Source organism: Podarcis filfolensis (assembly GCF_964270895.1).
Source record: "Podarcis filfolensis genome assembly, chromosome: 5".
In the NCBI taxonomy this organism is placed as follows: domain Eukaryota; kingdom Metazoa; phylum Chordata; class Lepidosauria; order Squamata; family Lacertidae; genus Podarcis; species Podarcis filfolensis.
The window spans coordinates 39,385,608-39,401,979 of NC_139608.1; the positions used below are offsets into that span (position 1 = coordinate 39,385,608).

Here is a 16,372-nt window from a genome sequence, read left to right on the forward strand (position 1 = left end):
AATCACAGTTAGGAAATATTTTATCAAAACCATGATATATAGCAAACTGTAACATGAAATGCCGTAAAACTATAGTTCTACAGCAAACACTCAATCTGAGGTCATTTGGGCCTGGTGATGACAGGAAAATTAAAATGGGTATAAGATAAACCTCTCTAGGGAAGGGATTCCAAATGTATGGTGCCAAAACAGAGAAGGCCCCGCAATTGGCCACCACCACCTATCTTATTTCAGAGAGGAGTGAAATCTGAAGAAGGTCCCCAAGGCTCAGCTGGACTGATTTGTTCATGAACATGTGGTGTTTCAAGTAACCATGTCCAAAGCCTGGTATCAGAAAACTTTTGTGTACTAGATGGACTGATCCATCTAGATGGACTGATCCATCTAGTACACAACCCCCTTGAAGAGATGGGGCTTCTTGTTTCCATAGATAACTCTGAGTATAGGACAGACAATTGCATTATTCTCTCCATCCTTGGGAGGTCAGGAAAAACAGGTGCTTAGAATCTGACTTTCCTCTTAGGATGCACCAGTGACATCATGACAAGTGATCATAGTCCGGTCTTTGCTACGTTTGAGGTTGCTGTCACCTCTCAGTTTGTCTCGAAGAATGGTAAGCAAATGCCATGCAAGCTTTCCCTGCCCTTAATAAAGATGTAGTAGAAAATAATCTCATTCATTGCTTAAAAACTATTATCTTTAAGCTGAACAAGTGTCCTCCTTTCTCCAGATGATAAGTACACAGACTCCCTGGGACAGATTGAGTTTCTGCGCTGCAGTGCCACCCTTAAGACGAAGTCTCAGACAAAATTCTACATTGAGTTCTACTCCAGCTGCCTAGAAAGTACTGTTTCTTCCACCTTTTGTCTTTATTATACAGAAGCTCTAATGACGTTTAGGTTATCAAGAAGGGACAATATTGCAGAAAGGGGGCTATTGACAAACTCAAAAGCGGGGGGGGGGGGGAGAGAGAGAGAGAGAGAGAGAATCAGAATATATCCACTTTGTCTTTTGAAATACTTCATTATTGTAGTAACTCTTTGGTTTTAATTGCTGTATTTTGCCAATTTTTATTTGTTGCTTTTCCTTGAAATTTCATCATCAGGGCTGTTTCTCTTGTTATCACTTAAGTTTCATACATGCAGTATACCTTTAAAAAAAGCCCTACAATTTTATTATCCAAAGGGCACAAGCCAGCCAGGCAACTGAGACTAGCCACAGACCCTGCAATTTAGTCTGCTGCTGCTGCATGGCAAATCCCTATATTTCTCCATAAATCACGTATTTTAATTTATGTTATACCATAGAAGGTGATATATAGAGAGCTCTCAGAGGGTTGCCTCCCATTCTGGCGCTCACCAGACCTACTTGGCTTCAACTTGGTTGCTGCATCATGCACCTTCAGACCATGCTCTGGAACTTACCACACAGTTCTTGTGAGGGTTAAGAAGAGAGGGGGGAATACTATACATGCTGGTCTGAGCTTGGAAGAAAATGTGATGTGGGTGTAGTCCATCATTGCTATGTTATATTGGACATATACCAAGTTATTGAACCCATTCAAGGTAGCATAGTGCAGTCAACAGATGTCATTTCTAGTCCTAAACCTAATTCTGTGATGTACAATAGTAGTACACAGCATTTGGTGGAATGACAATATTCACTGTAGGAGAATGAACTTATTCTCTCTCTCTCTCTCTCTCTCTCTCTCTCTCCCTCTCTCTCTCTCGTGTGTGTGTATGAGAGAGAGAGAGAAAGAGAGAGGTCATTTTTTTGCTTTTCTTGTCTCCAGATTGCATAGTCTTTGCACAAAACCTCTCTACCTTAAATTGGAAGGCTTGCAGTGGCATGCAAAATCAGTTTTCTATCTTCATGACAAGCAATTCAAAGCCTCCTTTGTCACAATCGCAGAGCAACTTGGGCAGAAAAATATTAGGGGTAGCCATGTAAATGGATTCTCCCAAGACTGGGAGAATTGCTTTGTATTTTATCAGAACTTAAATTGGAATGCTGCAGCTTAATCGCATTGTGAATTGCAGCCAATAAAATCAGTTGATGCCTTGGGAGACAATCATTTTGTTTGTTTTGTAAGCAGAACTGTACATCAATGCTGGAAATTGTATGAATTCCTGAATCTGAGCCATTTATGCAGTGAGAGAGTACATGCCCAAAGTCTGTTGACTATTCTTTCCTCTGCAAAGAAAAATAGCATGCCTCTACTGTACTCTTATTCACATGTCACAGAGATCGATTAATCCAGCTCCACACACAAAAAATTGGGGGGGAATATACAGAGATTTGCATACATTTCTATGGAAACCATGTGTTAGGAATCTTAAATTAGAATTTCAAAAATGTGCTATCTTGAGTGGCGTAGGAAGAGCTGTTATGTTCTCCTTATCCTCTTGTCCACGCATGCACTGAGACTTCTAACACTTTTATTAAATGAAAGGAAATAATAAAAAGACAAGATAGTAAGGTCATTCAGTGGACTCAATAAATAGACTTTGCAAACATTCTGGCAGAATCAGATTCTTGTACACACAAATGCTTCCCATTTTTGTGTCCAGAAAGCAGAATAATTAGCAGTTTCCATTTGCTGCCAAGTTTTTTTTATTTTAGTTTTGCAAATGTGTGTGCTTGTTGTGCATTTCTCAGCTGGCAAATGATTTTTCTTTTCTCACACTTTTGCAGGCTTTGTAAAGAGCCAGGAGGGAGAAAATGAGGAAGGAAACGAAGGCGAACTGGTGGTGAAGTTTGTTGAAGCCCTTCCTAAGGTAGCCTTGTTTCATGCTTATTTTAACAAACGTCTTCCATCTGTAGCTTTGCTACAGTTTATATAAAAGCACAAAAGATTGCGCAAAGTTCATCCTCGGTCACCATTGTTGCTTGTACAATCCTTCCACGTGTCTCTGATTGTGCTACATCCAGTACTCAATAGACAGACAAGGGAATCATCTTGCTGCACAGAAATGTTTGTGTCAGTTTCACTTCCCTGCTGCTGAACAGCAGGGAAGTGGAATTGACCAAATTCTTTTTTAACATTCAGCAACAGAGGAGGAGGTGCACAGGAAGTTTAAAAAATAATTAGGGGGGAAATCCTCAAAATTACAAGGTCATTTTGCTGAGTGCATACCACCACTTTTGTTAGTTCAGCAAGCACCCTCCCCATTGCTTGAGTGCTAAAGCAGGGAAGCATTTTAAGATTGCAGGGCCAGATGGAGGATATACTAAAATAAAAGGTACACAATAAAGTTACATAAATAAAATTAACACACAATCATGAAATCATGTGGGAAAGATATTATTGTGTCACTAAGTCACTCTTGATGAGCACATCCCAGTGCGTCTAAGTGTTGGGATGACAAGGTTGGGGTGAAAGTTGCATTTTCCTTGCACCAACATTTTGAGTTTTGACTGCTGTGAAAATGCAGTTCCCCCAAAACAGGAGTCCTACTTGGGAGAAAAACTTCTAGATCTTCTTCAACAACCCACAGTGCAGATCCATTCTAACACTAAGGTTTTATGATTCCACATAATCAAAAGTTCAGATCTCCCAATTTTTGAATTTCTCTCTCTCTCTTCTAGATAGGCTATAGAATGCTTTCTTAGGGGCCCTGCTCTAAATACTTATACTAAATGAACATATGGGTAATTAAATAGTTTAGAAGAACATGTTGAAATGACATTCCAGCTGGTGTCCTTAAAAGGACTTGCAGCTAAGGGCTGCCAAGAGAAATCTAGTAGCCCCAGTTAGCCGTTTGTGGTGTATTACATTCCGGACTCCTACATAACAAGCATAAGAAGGGACAAGACCTTATGGCTGATTCTCCCTTCTACTTTAACAGGATGTTATGATGATGACACCCTGTGTATTATGTCTTTTTCATGTATGATGGCCATACATGGTCTCACCTTCACAGATTTTTCAGTTCAGAAACTGGAGTTGGGCATCGCTTTCAGATACAGAACCCGTATTTGTAACCAGATGTTCTAAAAACCTGAAGAATATATTAAAGCAGCTACAAGATGAAAGAGATTATATGATGTGGCTTCAAATAACAGGGATTTCTTCCTTGAAAACCATTGTTGTTCAGCTGGAATATTTGTTTCCACCTTTGCTAATACATGTGTTGCAATATCATCAGGGAAATTCTAGCATTATTTTATCACAGCGTTAACTGTGTCTCACTGAAAATGTTATGTTTTAACTTACAATTGCTTTAGAGTTGTGATATCAGAGGTGCACATGCAAATCATCCTAAGTCATTAAAGTCAGAAAGAATCGTATTAGTGCAGTGGCATAGCATGGGTTGTCAGCACCCGGGGCAAGGCAAGTAATTTTCGCCCCCTAACCCGTGGATTTGCGCCCCCTAACCCGTGGATTTGCGCCCCCTAACCCTAACCCCCAGATGTTGCGCCAGGTGCGGCCGGCCCCCCCTGCACCCCCCACACTACGCCACTGTATCAGTGGTTTTTTAGAAGGCAGACAGAAATATGCTAATACATTTGCTTAGCATTCATATAGTGTGTTTTAATGTCCAAAGCACGTTACAATAACTTAGTCAATTATTATTTTATTATTTTTATTTATTACTATTAAATCACTTCCTATGAAGATTAGGGTTACACAGCATGTATAATAGTTGCATAGATAAAAATAGCTAAAAGAACTGCACATATAAAATCAGTTAAAAACAAATATAAAAATAAAAGCAGTTTGAAACAATAGCAGCACATTCATCAAAGTGACTCAAATCCAAGAGAAATCAATTGGGATAAATATTTTAGAAGGCTTGTCCTTGTTTAGAAGGAACGTATTCAGCAGGTGCTGAAAAGACAATAGAGAAGACACCTTTCTGCTATCAAGTGGGAAGGAGTTCCAAAGGGAAGGTAATGCACTAAAGGCCTGATTCCAATATGGTGTGAAACAGTCTTCCCGATAAGATGGTATCTGCAGAATGCCCTCTACAGTGAATAAGATTGTCTTTTAGGTGTACAGGTATTTTCAGCAACCCTCCAAGAACTTCACATTTCCTGACATCTCTACCTAGGACTACCTTGTGACTTCATCTCACAGAGGCAAGGCTCACACTGGGATCTTCCAGCTTTGTCTCTTTCCCACTGCACTAGCTCTATACCTTACAGGATTTCCACCATTCCTTTCTCTGAGAGCTCCTTCATATCCCATATTTTTAGGTGCACATTTATAAGCATGTACACCTAAAGTGCAACGTGTGAACGTATCGGAAAACTTGTATGTTATCTAAATGTAGTAATCAGAGATCCAGGACCGGCTACAACACCCCATCAAATGTAGGTCCTTCAGTCATTGTAATTTTTGTTCAGCAAGTAAAAAGTTGTAACACTGGAACTCAAAATCAGCTCTGATATTACCCTTCAGTTAAGATCCTAAACATTGTTTCTTGAGAGTAAATCCCCTGATCACAATAGGACTCACTCCTATGAAAGCGCAAGTAGGATAGCAACTTTAATTGCAATTTCCAAAAGGGTAACGAAAACCATAGCAAGGAGTCCTATAGTACTCTGAGCTTTGATGGCATAAGCTTTGACTGACTACAGAGGCTAACTTTAACACAATTGCATTTGTAAGGGAAATGTGCTACTTTCTGGGATATATATTGTATACAGTGGCGTAGCGTGGGTTGTCAGCACCCGGGGCAAGGCAAGTAATTTGCGCCCCCTAACCCGTGGATTTGCCCTAACCCCAGATGTTGCGCCCGGTGCGGCCGTCCCCCCCTGCACCCCCCACGCTACGCCACTGATTGTATATACAGTCCCCTCTCTGGTATTACTGACCTTTCTGAGCTTTCTCTTGCAGCTGACTCCAATTATTTCAGATCCAGAGTACCTGCTAGACCAGCACATTCTGATCAGCATTAAATCATCAGATAGTGATGAATCCTATGGTAAGACTTTGCCTCTAAAGCTTATACATGAGTCAACCTCTCCTTACATTTCCCCCTCCCCACAAAGTTGTTTAATGTGTGGGAGAAAATGCATGTATGAATTTCTAGGTTTCTAGGATCTCTTTTCTACGATAGCAACGTTTTACAACAGCATATATTTTTAAAATGTAATTTGAAGTTTTGCTGAGGACTGTGGTTCTTTACACGAGGAACATAATCACTATGGATTTATCCAGTCTCCCTCCAACAAGTTGCCTGTGCAAACCTGTCCTTCTGGCATTATCCGTTCCCTTGTCTTTCTCTAGGTGAAGGCTGCATTGCCCTTCGAAGTGGAGCTACAGAATCCCAAGTCCCAATCCAAACTATGCTCACACACCATGGGGAAAAGACAGGCATCTTCCAAGGCGAATTCAAGCTGCAAACATCTGAAGGGAAACAGAGAGAAAAACTATATGGTAAGGCATGTTACATGAACAAACAATGGGCTCATGGGCTCCCCCCTCTCCTGTTTCAGCCTGTCTGCAAGAAGATCAGCTTTCACTTCATTTTCAGTTAACCATAGTTTAGTGTTATGCCCAAACCCTAAACAGTGGCTAATCTTAACTAAGGTTTTATGAAAATAAACCAGCTTCATAAACCACAGCTTGAAGTTGACTTGTTTTGGTAAGCCATAGTTAAGCCTAATCACAATTTTTCTGGGTTCAGACATAATGCAAAGCAAAGTTAGTTAAAAAAAATAATGAAGTGAATGCTTCTGATCTTCTTCTCATAGCTGCACCAGCAGAGGAGACGGAATTAGGGAGGCCATGAATCCAAGGTTCATTCACAAAATGGTAAACCATTGTTTGTGTGTTACATCCATAAGCAGAAAATATGTGATGGGTAGCTTGAGTCTTTGTCTGCTAAAATCTTTTATACATGGCAGAGGAGAATCTCACGTTGCCCTTTATATATTTTGATATATATATATATATATAATGAGAGATGTTTTCCTGTGTGTTCTCCTTGTAAGGAGAGTATCAGCGTGTGAAGAAGCCTTATTGTGAAGATCCTGAAGATTGACTCTGATAATGGAGTGTTTAAGCATTAAAAAAACAAACCACTGTGGCTTTTGGGGTTGAAAAGTAATTCCCGCCCCCACACTGTGGTCTAAACAAATATACAGGAGATCTACAGAATAAAGTTATAGCTCTTCTTTCCTGCTTCCAACCAAATGAACAGCGAGAGGGAGCCCTCTACCTGACGGTCAGCAATATAGATTTCACATGCTTCTGCTTAATTTCCACTCTGTATTATATGAATGATATGATTAGCAACCATGTCATAGGCTTTTAAAAATTTAATATCAGGCATGTGCTGGGGGTGGGTGGGCAGGTGGGTTGTCATCAGCATCACAAGGGAGGGGTGGCTTAAATTTTCCCTCCCCAGCACCTATATTGGTAAAAAATAACACACACCCATGCACAGCAATTAGAATGAGGAGGAAAACCCACAATGCCCTTTAGACATTTTGATATTTGGAGGGAGATATGGAGATAATCCCCTTGTAATGGGAATATCAATGTGTGAAAGAGAAGAGCCGTAACCACCGTGAAAATCCTGAAGAATGTTTCTGGTAATAAGCATTTGAAAAGATTTTTTTCTATGTTCCCCTACCCCCAGTACTAATTGCTGCAAGTGCAAAGAGCTGTGTATGATTTTTACTGAGAATTTGGCTGGGGTGGGAAGGTTTCAACTTTCTCATGTGCTGTGGTGCCAATCGCAATCTAGGGTGTAGTATTTAATTTTTGAAAAATTAAATGTGATTGCTGATCAGGCTCTGGGAGCAGGTCTCTCTCTCTCCCTCTCTCCCTCGCTCTCCTTTTCATCAGATACGTTGAAAAATGGGTACCAAACTGGCTCTAAAATGCAGATCGCTGTTGTCTTTTTGAAAACATTAGTGGTCTTTGGCATTGTTGATCCGGATGTCAAACGTAATCGAAATAGAATTAAAATCCTGATAGAAAAGCATTGCTATCGAATATCATTCATGGAAGAGAAGTAGCTATGCTTTGTTTCTTCTTGAGAAAAAGAAATATCTTTGTTTAAATGCCTTATAGTGCTTGGAAAGACCTGCAGATATCAAACCTTTTTGAATATTCAATCTGTACCTTCAAGAGATACTTGGAGGAGGACTTTTTCCAAGGTGCAGCTGTTCCTGTCTCTGTAGTGCCAGTGGCTCCAGCATAGGGCCATTTCACTAGTTGTGGTTCTCACAGTGTTACTGTAGCTTGTGAGGGGTAGTGGAGACAGTGATGTTTTCCTGGCAGCAATGTGCTCATCATGACAGAGATGGGGCAAGGAGAGGTGGTGGTGGTGAGGACTGAGGAACTGGGCTTCGGTTTCAGCAGAGAGGGCGGGATATAAATAAAATTTTATTATTATATGATTATTATTTGCAGTGCCAGCCCTGGAGCTCACCCGCCCCCTTCACTACATTGCTTCATCTTTGCCCTGGTACTGCCAAGAGAATGGCACTGCCCACCCCACCCCCATGTTACACGAGGATGAATGGATATTTTTTTTTCATTTATGTAACTCTTAACAAGTACAGAGACCCTCTCAGGCCTATGTAGGCAGTGAGGGGAGATGAATTCAGCTAACCGCCCAAATTCTACTAGAGAATGAGGCAGATGGGCCTGGTCTTGAAACCCGCCTGTGGGGACCCCTGGGACAGTTTTAGGAGTCACACAGGGGGAGGAGAGGCTGAGGAAGTTCCACTGCATGGCTAAAATTCCTTGTGCTTGTGGAACCGTTTAGTTGGAGACTGCATCTCAGGGATTTAGAACCTAAATGTTACAAACTTGTACTGCAGCCCTAAGCACTGTTATATTTCTTTTGTGTCTTTCCTCTAGACTTTGTGAAGATTGAACGGGATGAGGCTGCTGGCCAGAAACCAGTGAGGGTCTCAAGCTGTGTAGACTATGCCAAAGAGTGGGAGCCGGTGAATAGGTAGGATAAAGGCAGTTAATTTATGTGTGCAAAGATGACTGACATGTTGGCTGGTGACGTGCCCTCAGGCAGATATGGATCTGCCAGAGCTTGTGTGCACTGCAGAATAAACAAGAAAGTTGTTTACATGTATTATTCCCCAGCACACCAAGAGAATATAATAAGAGCATTGAAAACTATCTCCAAATAAAGTAACAGATGTGAGAAATGGCTGCATGGAGAAAATGCTACCATTATGTTTGAAAATTATCAGATTATGGAACCTTCTAACGCACTGTCTTCCCCTGAAAGGGAGCCTTGTTCCAGCAGAAAATCTACTCATATAATGGCCAAAGAAGCAGCAGCTATTGCCCGCTATCGAGGAACGGCGACAACTTCTCTAGATGAACCGAGCAAGACTGATCCTTTGCGGTAGTGATTTTTACCTTAGTGTGCTTTGCTTGTATGCACTAAAGAATTCTTCCTGCCTAGAAGAAGAGCCTGGAAATGCAGGCGGCCTCCAAATATTGCTTGACTCCCAACTCCCAGCATCCCTGACCATTGGTTGTGGTGGCTGGGGCTGATAGGGAGCTGAGTTCAGAACATCTGGAGAGCACCAGGTTGGGAAAAGCTGCTCTAGATAAAAACCTTGCTTCTCTGTATTAAGAATACAATACAAGCCAGTGGCCCATCTAGTCTAGCATCCTGTTCTCACAGTGGCCAGCCAGATGTTTGTGAGAATCTTATAAACTGGACATGAGCGCAACATGCCCAGCTGCACTTCCCAGCTACTGATATTCTATGCTAGGGGTTGAGTTTCACTTCTCTAACTCTCTATTCTTTGGTCCTGACTGATCTTCCGCAACTCTTTCTCCTCAGAAGTACAGTGTCCACAGATATCAATAATCCCAGCTACTTACGGATGGCGGCTGCCTCTCAACAATTCCCTGCAACAGGCCAACTTAAGCAGATCCCTTCGCCAGACCAACTGCCTGCTGCATGGAACTATGACCTACAATCCAAAGACAGTACTTGTCTGATGGGGCTAGAGTCTCCCACCACACCTTCCACCCAGTCCCCCGGATCTCCAAGAGCACCCACTCAGTCTACAACTCATCGAAAGGATCAAGTGTGAGTTTTTGCACACCCTCTAGAGATTCACCTTCTCTTTAGCAGAGTAATTCATCGGCGTTTGAGAGATTGACTGGGTTGTAGGTGCCAGGTGTTAACAGAGATTGGGAACTTAAGACACTCCAGTTGTTCCTATTATGCCAGACAACTGGCTATGCTTGCTGTGGCTAAGAAAAGCTGTAGTCCAAAATTTTGAGGACATCAGATTCCTCACCCATGAACCACAGAAACTAGAAAATATTAAGTGAGGTGCCACCAGCATCACCACCTTCCTGGTAGGCAGACACAGTAACTTCTCTGAAGTGCATAGTTGGTACATCTAATTTCAACAAATCATTTCCAGCCCAGCTGAAGGCACTTTTTAAAATTTGAGCACTGTCGTGGTGGTGAACAGGTTTTTAATACCACTGCTATTGTATAAAGTTCAGTCTTCACCAGCATTTTATTCTCATGTATTTTATCACAGTCATTTTGATTACTTCCCCGCCTCATTTAATTTCTTTGGTTTAACCTGTCCTTGCTTTCCCTTTGATATTTCCCCCACTCCTTTCCCATTGCAGGTATGCCGAGGTGAGGAAAAGCATGATAGAGCCATTTCTACCAGATGACATGTACCCTAAACCAGAGATGATTGATAACCCACTTTATGACTTTGCAAAAACCAAGGACAAAGTGCCGTCCAAGAGAGAGCAGGAATTCTCCAAGATGTCTCGAAAAGAGCTCCCAAATATCCCTGACCAGAGCTTCCCTTTCCCCAAGTTACCGGAGCCTGACAGTAGCAAATCGGCATCCAAGCAGCAGTCCTCCCCACCCTTCCCAGTCCCTGCATCCAGAGTTCGTTGTCACACCTATTCCAACCAAACCGAGGGAAAGACTGCAGGGCCTGAAAAGACTTTTGGCAAGCAGAAGCCCTGTTCCAACTTAGACCCCCTAGTGCCACCACTGAAGAAACCTGTCAAATTCTCAAGGTCTGAAGTAGGACACAGCAAGCCACCTCTTCCATCCAAGAGTCAAGTGGTGCTTGACATGCAGAACACCAAGGGGAAAGATTACCGAGACAGCTCAGAACTTCCACACCACAGAAAGCACCAAAACGACAATGGACCTGTAAGCCGGACAACGATGCCGGTACGTTTAGAATAGGACTGCAGGAAGTGGCAGCTGCTATGCAGTGCGCTTCAGGCAGAGATTTTTCCCAGCCCCACATGAAGATGCTGTGGGCTGAACCTGGGGCTATTTGCATAACAAGCAGGTGCTCTGTCACTGAGCTTTTTGTTTGAGCTTTGCTTTTTGTTGTTGTAAGCCAGTGTGATGCATTGCCATGATTAGAAGGGTTGTATCATTGTAGTGAAAAGGGACTTACCATTTGTTGAAAATGTGCTTCAACAGCCTGCTGAAGTTTGGGGGCCAAATTTTAATTGGGGCAGGATGCTGCCGTGCTTTGGTGATTACTTTTGCTGTAAGGCCACACAGAACCAAAAGGTTTGATTCTCATTTACCAACAGTGTTTGCATTTATAGTTACTTTATAATAATTATTATATATTTATCCCGCCTTTTTCCGTCTCAGGACTCAAGGCGGCTTACAGGGATCATGAAAAAAGTTGATAGAAGTAAAACTACTGTATATGCATATATAAAACCTATTAAAACCATACCAATAATTACAATAAAAACAGCGTAACACCTGCCCTTTCATTAAAAGCAGTCAGTTCCCTAAACCCAAACCCACTTAATCCTTTGGGTGGTAAATGAGAGTCCAATTCATTTACAGTGGTACCTTGGGTTAAGTACTTAATTTGTTCCAGAGGTCCGTTCTTAACCTGAAACTATTCTTAACCTGAAGCACCACTTTAGCTAATGGGGCCTCCTGCTGCTGCCATGCCGCCGGACCCCAATTTCTGTTCTTATCCTGAAGCAAAGTTCTTAACCTGAAGCAACATTTCTGGGTTAGTGGAGTGTGTAACTTGAAGTGTATGTAACCCAAGGTACCACTGTACCACCAACGAACAAAGTGGTTTTGGGTTGTGAATAAACTAATAATGCAAATATTAGACTGATAACCGGAAACACAATGGTTAAAACTTATTTTGAAAAACATGTTAGTAGTAACAGGCAGCGAGTTTAGGGACAAGATAATGCACCCTGCTAAAGTGCTGGTGTTGGTCCTTTCCTTGATTTTAGAGAAGATCCTGATTGCAAGCCAATCAATTTCAGGTCTTCTGCTGCACTGGTAGCTTTGGGGTAGTGAGAAGAAGATAAAGGAGAATACTTTTTAGCTGTATGCCTCAATGACACCAGAGACAACTGTTAAGTATTTGTTGACTGCTTAAAACTTTAGGAGCTAAAGTCTTATATCTGAGGGTCCCTTTGCACAGAGATACAGTACCTGCTGAGGTATTACACAAGAGCATCACCAGAGCAGATACAGATAGTGCTTTTGCAAAGCAAACAGTAACTTGGGCTTAATGCAAAATGCATCCACCAACAATGGCTCCCAGTGTCATCTACAAGGCAGATATTGCTTGAGGCAAACAATGTCTTAGTGGAGGGCCTGGCTTAACATTTAGAATTAGGTTAAGATGTAGGGTCCTTGCCTTTGGGCAGTGTAAATGCTATATAATTATTCTGTAGGTAAGCTGAAGAGTGGATGTTCTTTTTGTCTTTGCAGTGAACAACAACTTCACAGATGAGACCTTGAAACGAGTCCTGAAGTGAACCTGCATGGACATTTCCGAGAGTTCATGTCTATATCCTCTGATCTGGTTCACGAAGTCCTGGAATTCTTTTTAATTTTTTGAAAGAGATAATCTCTATCTATCAGTACACATCTCCTGAGACATCATGCAAGACTACTTTAGACCAAGATACACGAAGATGTCTGATACCAGCAAATGCCGTAATGGTTAAAATAATAATAATAATGTAATAATAATAATAATAGATTTTTTTACATTGCAGCTTTGGTAATTCTTTTGAGAGCAAAGGAGTTGTGAACATTTGTGTTACAAAAGGTACTAAGGATGGGAAAAGGGGGAAAAGCACAAGTTAGGTACACCCAAAAAGTGCTCTGCATACACAAGCTTGTGGGTTATTGTATTTCAAACCTGAATGAGGGCAATTCTTTCTCAGCAGGAACCATCTTGAAATTGGCAGAGCTTCATGGCATTCCTCCCCTCAGTGGAGTGGAAAAGCAAGAGCAAACAATGCTGTCAAAAGTGCTATAACTTTGTATTTTTCACAGGATTAGGGCAGAAAGAGTATGGATTTTCTGGTAGTATGTGTGTCCCTTGAAACTGCAGGTCTATTAATAGTAATCTGCCATCGAGTTTTTCTTCCAGTTAGTTTGACGGGTAGCATGGATTGGGATAAAGGGGCTCCTTACTAGGTACAGAAAGATTCCTAGGTATTAATACCAGAAGAGCCTTAGCAATCTGATCTGTCCTCGTGGTTTTTTTTATTAGTAAGTAGGAAAAAATGTGGAGGTTTTTTAAAATATCATTTTTAAGTACAAATGTGAAGCAAATTAAAATGACCACTAGAAGTTAGTCTAGCATTTTTTAACAAATCAATCCTACTGCAGAGTAGAATGTCTTCCTGGTTGTTTTAGTGGCATTAGATACATGCTGACTTCATTGAACATGACGTCAGTGATAATGTTTAGTTTCTTTTTACTTGTCTCCCTCAGACTCTTGTGCACAGCTTTGTCATAAAATTGTGCAGTTTCTGATGTCTACTTTGTTAAAATGTGTTGCTAAAATAAAAAAATATGATAATTTGCTTTTATGTGCTGATAATTATAAAGGGTCTGCAGCTGCCACCTGGGTACTCAATGTGCACTGCCTTGGGTTCTTCAATGGGAGAGAAGTTGGATATAAAATATACTGAATGATCATGTACGTAAATACAGGTGTAGCATTATTTGGGTGCTGGGAAGCACGCTTGCCATGTTCTATCCAAATGAATTGTTTTCTCTCCATGGCTGAACTTGAGAAAAGCTGGTTCTGCATGATGGAACAGAAGCATGGAGGAGCGGATTATCAAAGGCTATGATAGCTGTGCTATCCATGCCTCTATAATAGGAAGCTGTATGCTTCTGCATGCCAGTTGCTGGAAGCCAAAGGAGGGGAGAGTGTTCTTGTGCTTGGGTCCTGCCTGTGGATTTCCAAAAGGCATCTGGCTAACCATCATAAACCTGTCCCTGGAGCACTTCTCCAACTTTTTGTGAAGTGGATTGGCTTGCATCCTAAGGCATGCAATGTAATGAAATTCACAGGAGGACAGTTTCCTGTCCCTCTTTCTTATCCCACATCATTCAGGTGATCCCCCAGACCTAGCCCTGTAGCCAGTCTTCCTTGTTAAGTGGGACAGCTACATTTCTAGGTAAAGCATTTGAGGGGCAGACTCATAGTACTAGCTAATGCCACGCCCCCATACTGGTAGAGAGGATGTGAGGGCCAAGGCACATAGCTGTCAACTTTTCACTTTTCTTGCAAGGAATCCTATTCGGAATAAGGGGATTTCCCTTTAAAAAAGGGAAAAGTTGACAGCTATGCCAAGGCAGGGAAAGGAAAAGGCAATGATCTTCCCTGTCCTCCATGCTGAGAGTGTGTTCATTTACCTAACGGGCTATGTAAAAGTTACATTAACAGAAAATGTAGTGTGAACACCAGTAATTAAATGACTGGCATGAAAATTATGAATAATAATAATTAGCTGCTTTACTAACCTAGAGGTTACCATAGCATAGACAACATAAATTAGTCTATTACAATCTAGGCATAGCTAGACCACCAGCCAAAATTAAGGGAAGGCACTCAGTGACTGAAGCAACCATGATGGATACAGAAGGACCCCCAAGCTACATATCTGCTCCTTCAGAGGGGAATGCTATCTTTTGTGGGACCAACATTGACTAGCCAACCCCTTGACAGCACAGCCCTTCTAGCTGATTTGGAGGAAATCAAAAGTTATGTTGAAATTAAGGGAAATGAGGTAAATGGAATGCCACTTCAAAATAAATTGAATGCATCAAGATCACAGCTAGCTATATATTGTCATGGTTCAACAAACCTGCTGTCACCTGTGCTATCAGTTCCCAGCCCTGCTGAGCATTTGTGCCTCAGACCAAAAGATGGCAGCCTCTTGCTAGCACTCATTATTTAATATCTCCATAAGCCTCCTAAGTAATGGCTTTTAAACTAATTGACACCCCCCCCCCGATGGTGATCAATATTCATTTAAAATTTATTTCATTTGCTTACACAACTTGGGGGAAAGCATGGGGAAATAAACTGTAGAGCTATGGGGAGGTAGTTTCTGGAGGAATGAGGGGTATGGGGAATCTTAGAGACCCCACAGATCACAAAAGTCAGCTCTTCTGAGGAAGGTATTAACCATGGGTCTCTCACAAAACATGTAGTTTGGGCCAAAGGCTCAGTACCAGTAACATTATATCTATAAATAGCCCTATTAATACACTGTTGGCTTTGAAAAGAAGAAGGTAAACAGCCAACTGGCAGATCGATTAGGAATCTTTCAAAGTGCCACCTGAAATATATATTAAGGACAATCAGTTTTCTTTCTTTCCTGCTGCTTTTTGCCTAGAAAGGTCATATCTGATTGAGAGGAGACTCAGGATCAAATATCGCCGCTTTTGCCACACACTCCTACCACTTATCCCAGCCATTTCCCTGTTAAATTACTGTGAGTGCTCTAACGCAGTTTGTTTCCCACAGATACACTTCCCAACTTTAGCCCAGTTCTTAAAATAGCTGTGTTCTTTCAGTGTGCCGTATTTCCATGGAGATCCAGCTGTCAGGAATGCTTGAAGGTTTTCAGCTACAGTTTGTAACATGTAGAATGCAATGACATTTTAAAAGCATGATTGCTTTCCCCCACAGCAGAGATCGCTCGCACAGCTTTTACCTGTCACTCTCAGGTCAGTCCTAAAGAATGCAGGTCCCAGATTTGATTGCCAGTCAATCTGAAACACTTAAATGGTCCATTTCCTATGCGAGCTGTGCCATCAGCTTTATCTGTGAGCTGCCTTGATTGTACAGTCATATCTAAAACTCAAGGATGGGGAGCTAGGTAGAATACGTCTTCTTAAACAAGGTCCTATCTAGATATCTATTTGCCCAGACTTCTGGCTGAGTGCTGCATGTAGGGCAGGAAAAGCAGGAAGTGTCCCAAAGATAAGTCAGGTACCTTCTTCCTAGGACACCACTGCAATCGCTGTAGGAGCCTGCCACAATTTTCACTGTAAGTTGCGTGGATCAGCACAGACTCAAGCATCATTCATATCTGGACTGTAGGGTTCAAAAGTGTAAAAACTCCACC

General features: G+C 41.7%; 1 protein-coding gene across 1 annotated transcript in view; it reads left to right on the top strand.

The window, feature by feature from the left end:
* INPP5D (inositol polyphosphate-5-phosphatase D) overlaps nt 1–13,810 on the top strand; it is a 60,646-nt gene extending 46,836 nt beyond the window's left edge. The window contains exons 20-29 of the mRNA XM_083615007.1: nt 524–613; nt 731–844; nt 2,695–2,777; nt 5,843–5,930; nt 6,236–6,385; nt 8,825–8,921; nt 9,213–9,332; nt 9,780–10,031; nt 10,592–11,159; nt 12,702–13,810. Of these exons, the coding sequence (XP_083471133.1) occupies nt 524–613; nt 731–844; nt 2,695–2,777; nt 5,843–5,930; nt 6,236–6,385; nt 8,825–8,921; nt 9,213–9,332; nt 9,780–10,031; nt 10,592–11,159; nt 12,702–12,704 (1,565 nt within the window). The 3' untranslated portion in view covers nt 12,705–13,810. The remainder of the gene's footprint in view (nt 1–523; nt 614–730; nt 845–2,694; nt 2,778–5,842; nt 5,931–6,235; nt 6,386–8,824; nt 8,922–9,212; nt 9,333–9,779; nt 10,032–10,591; nt 11,160–12,701) is intronic.
* The last annotated feature ends 2,562 nt before the right edge of the window (nt 13,811–16,372 follow it).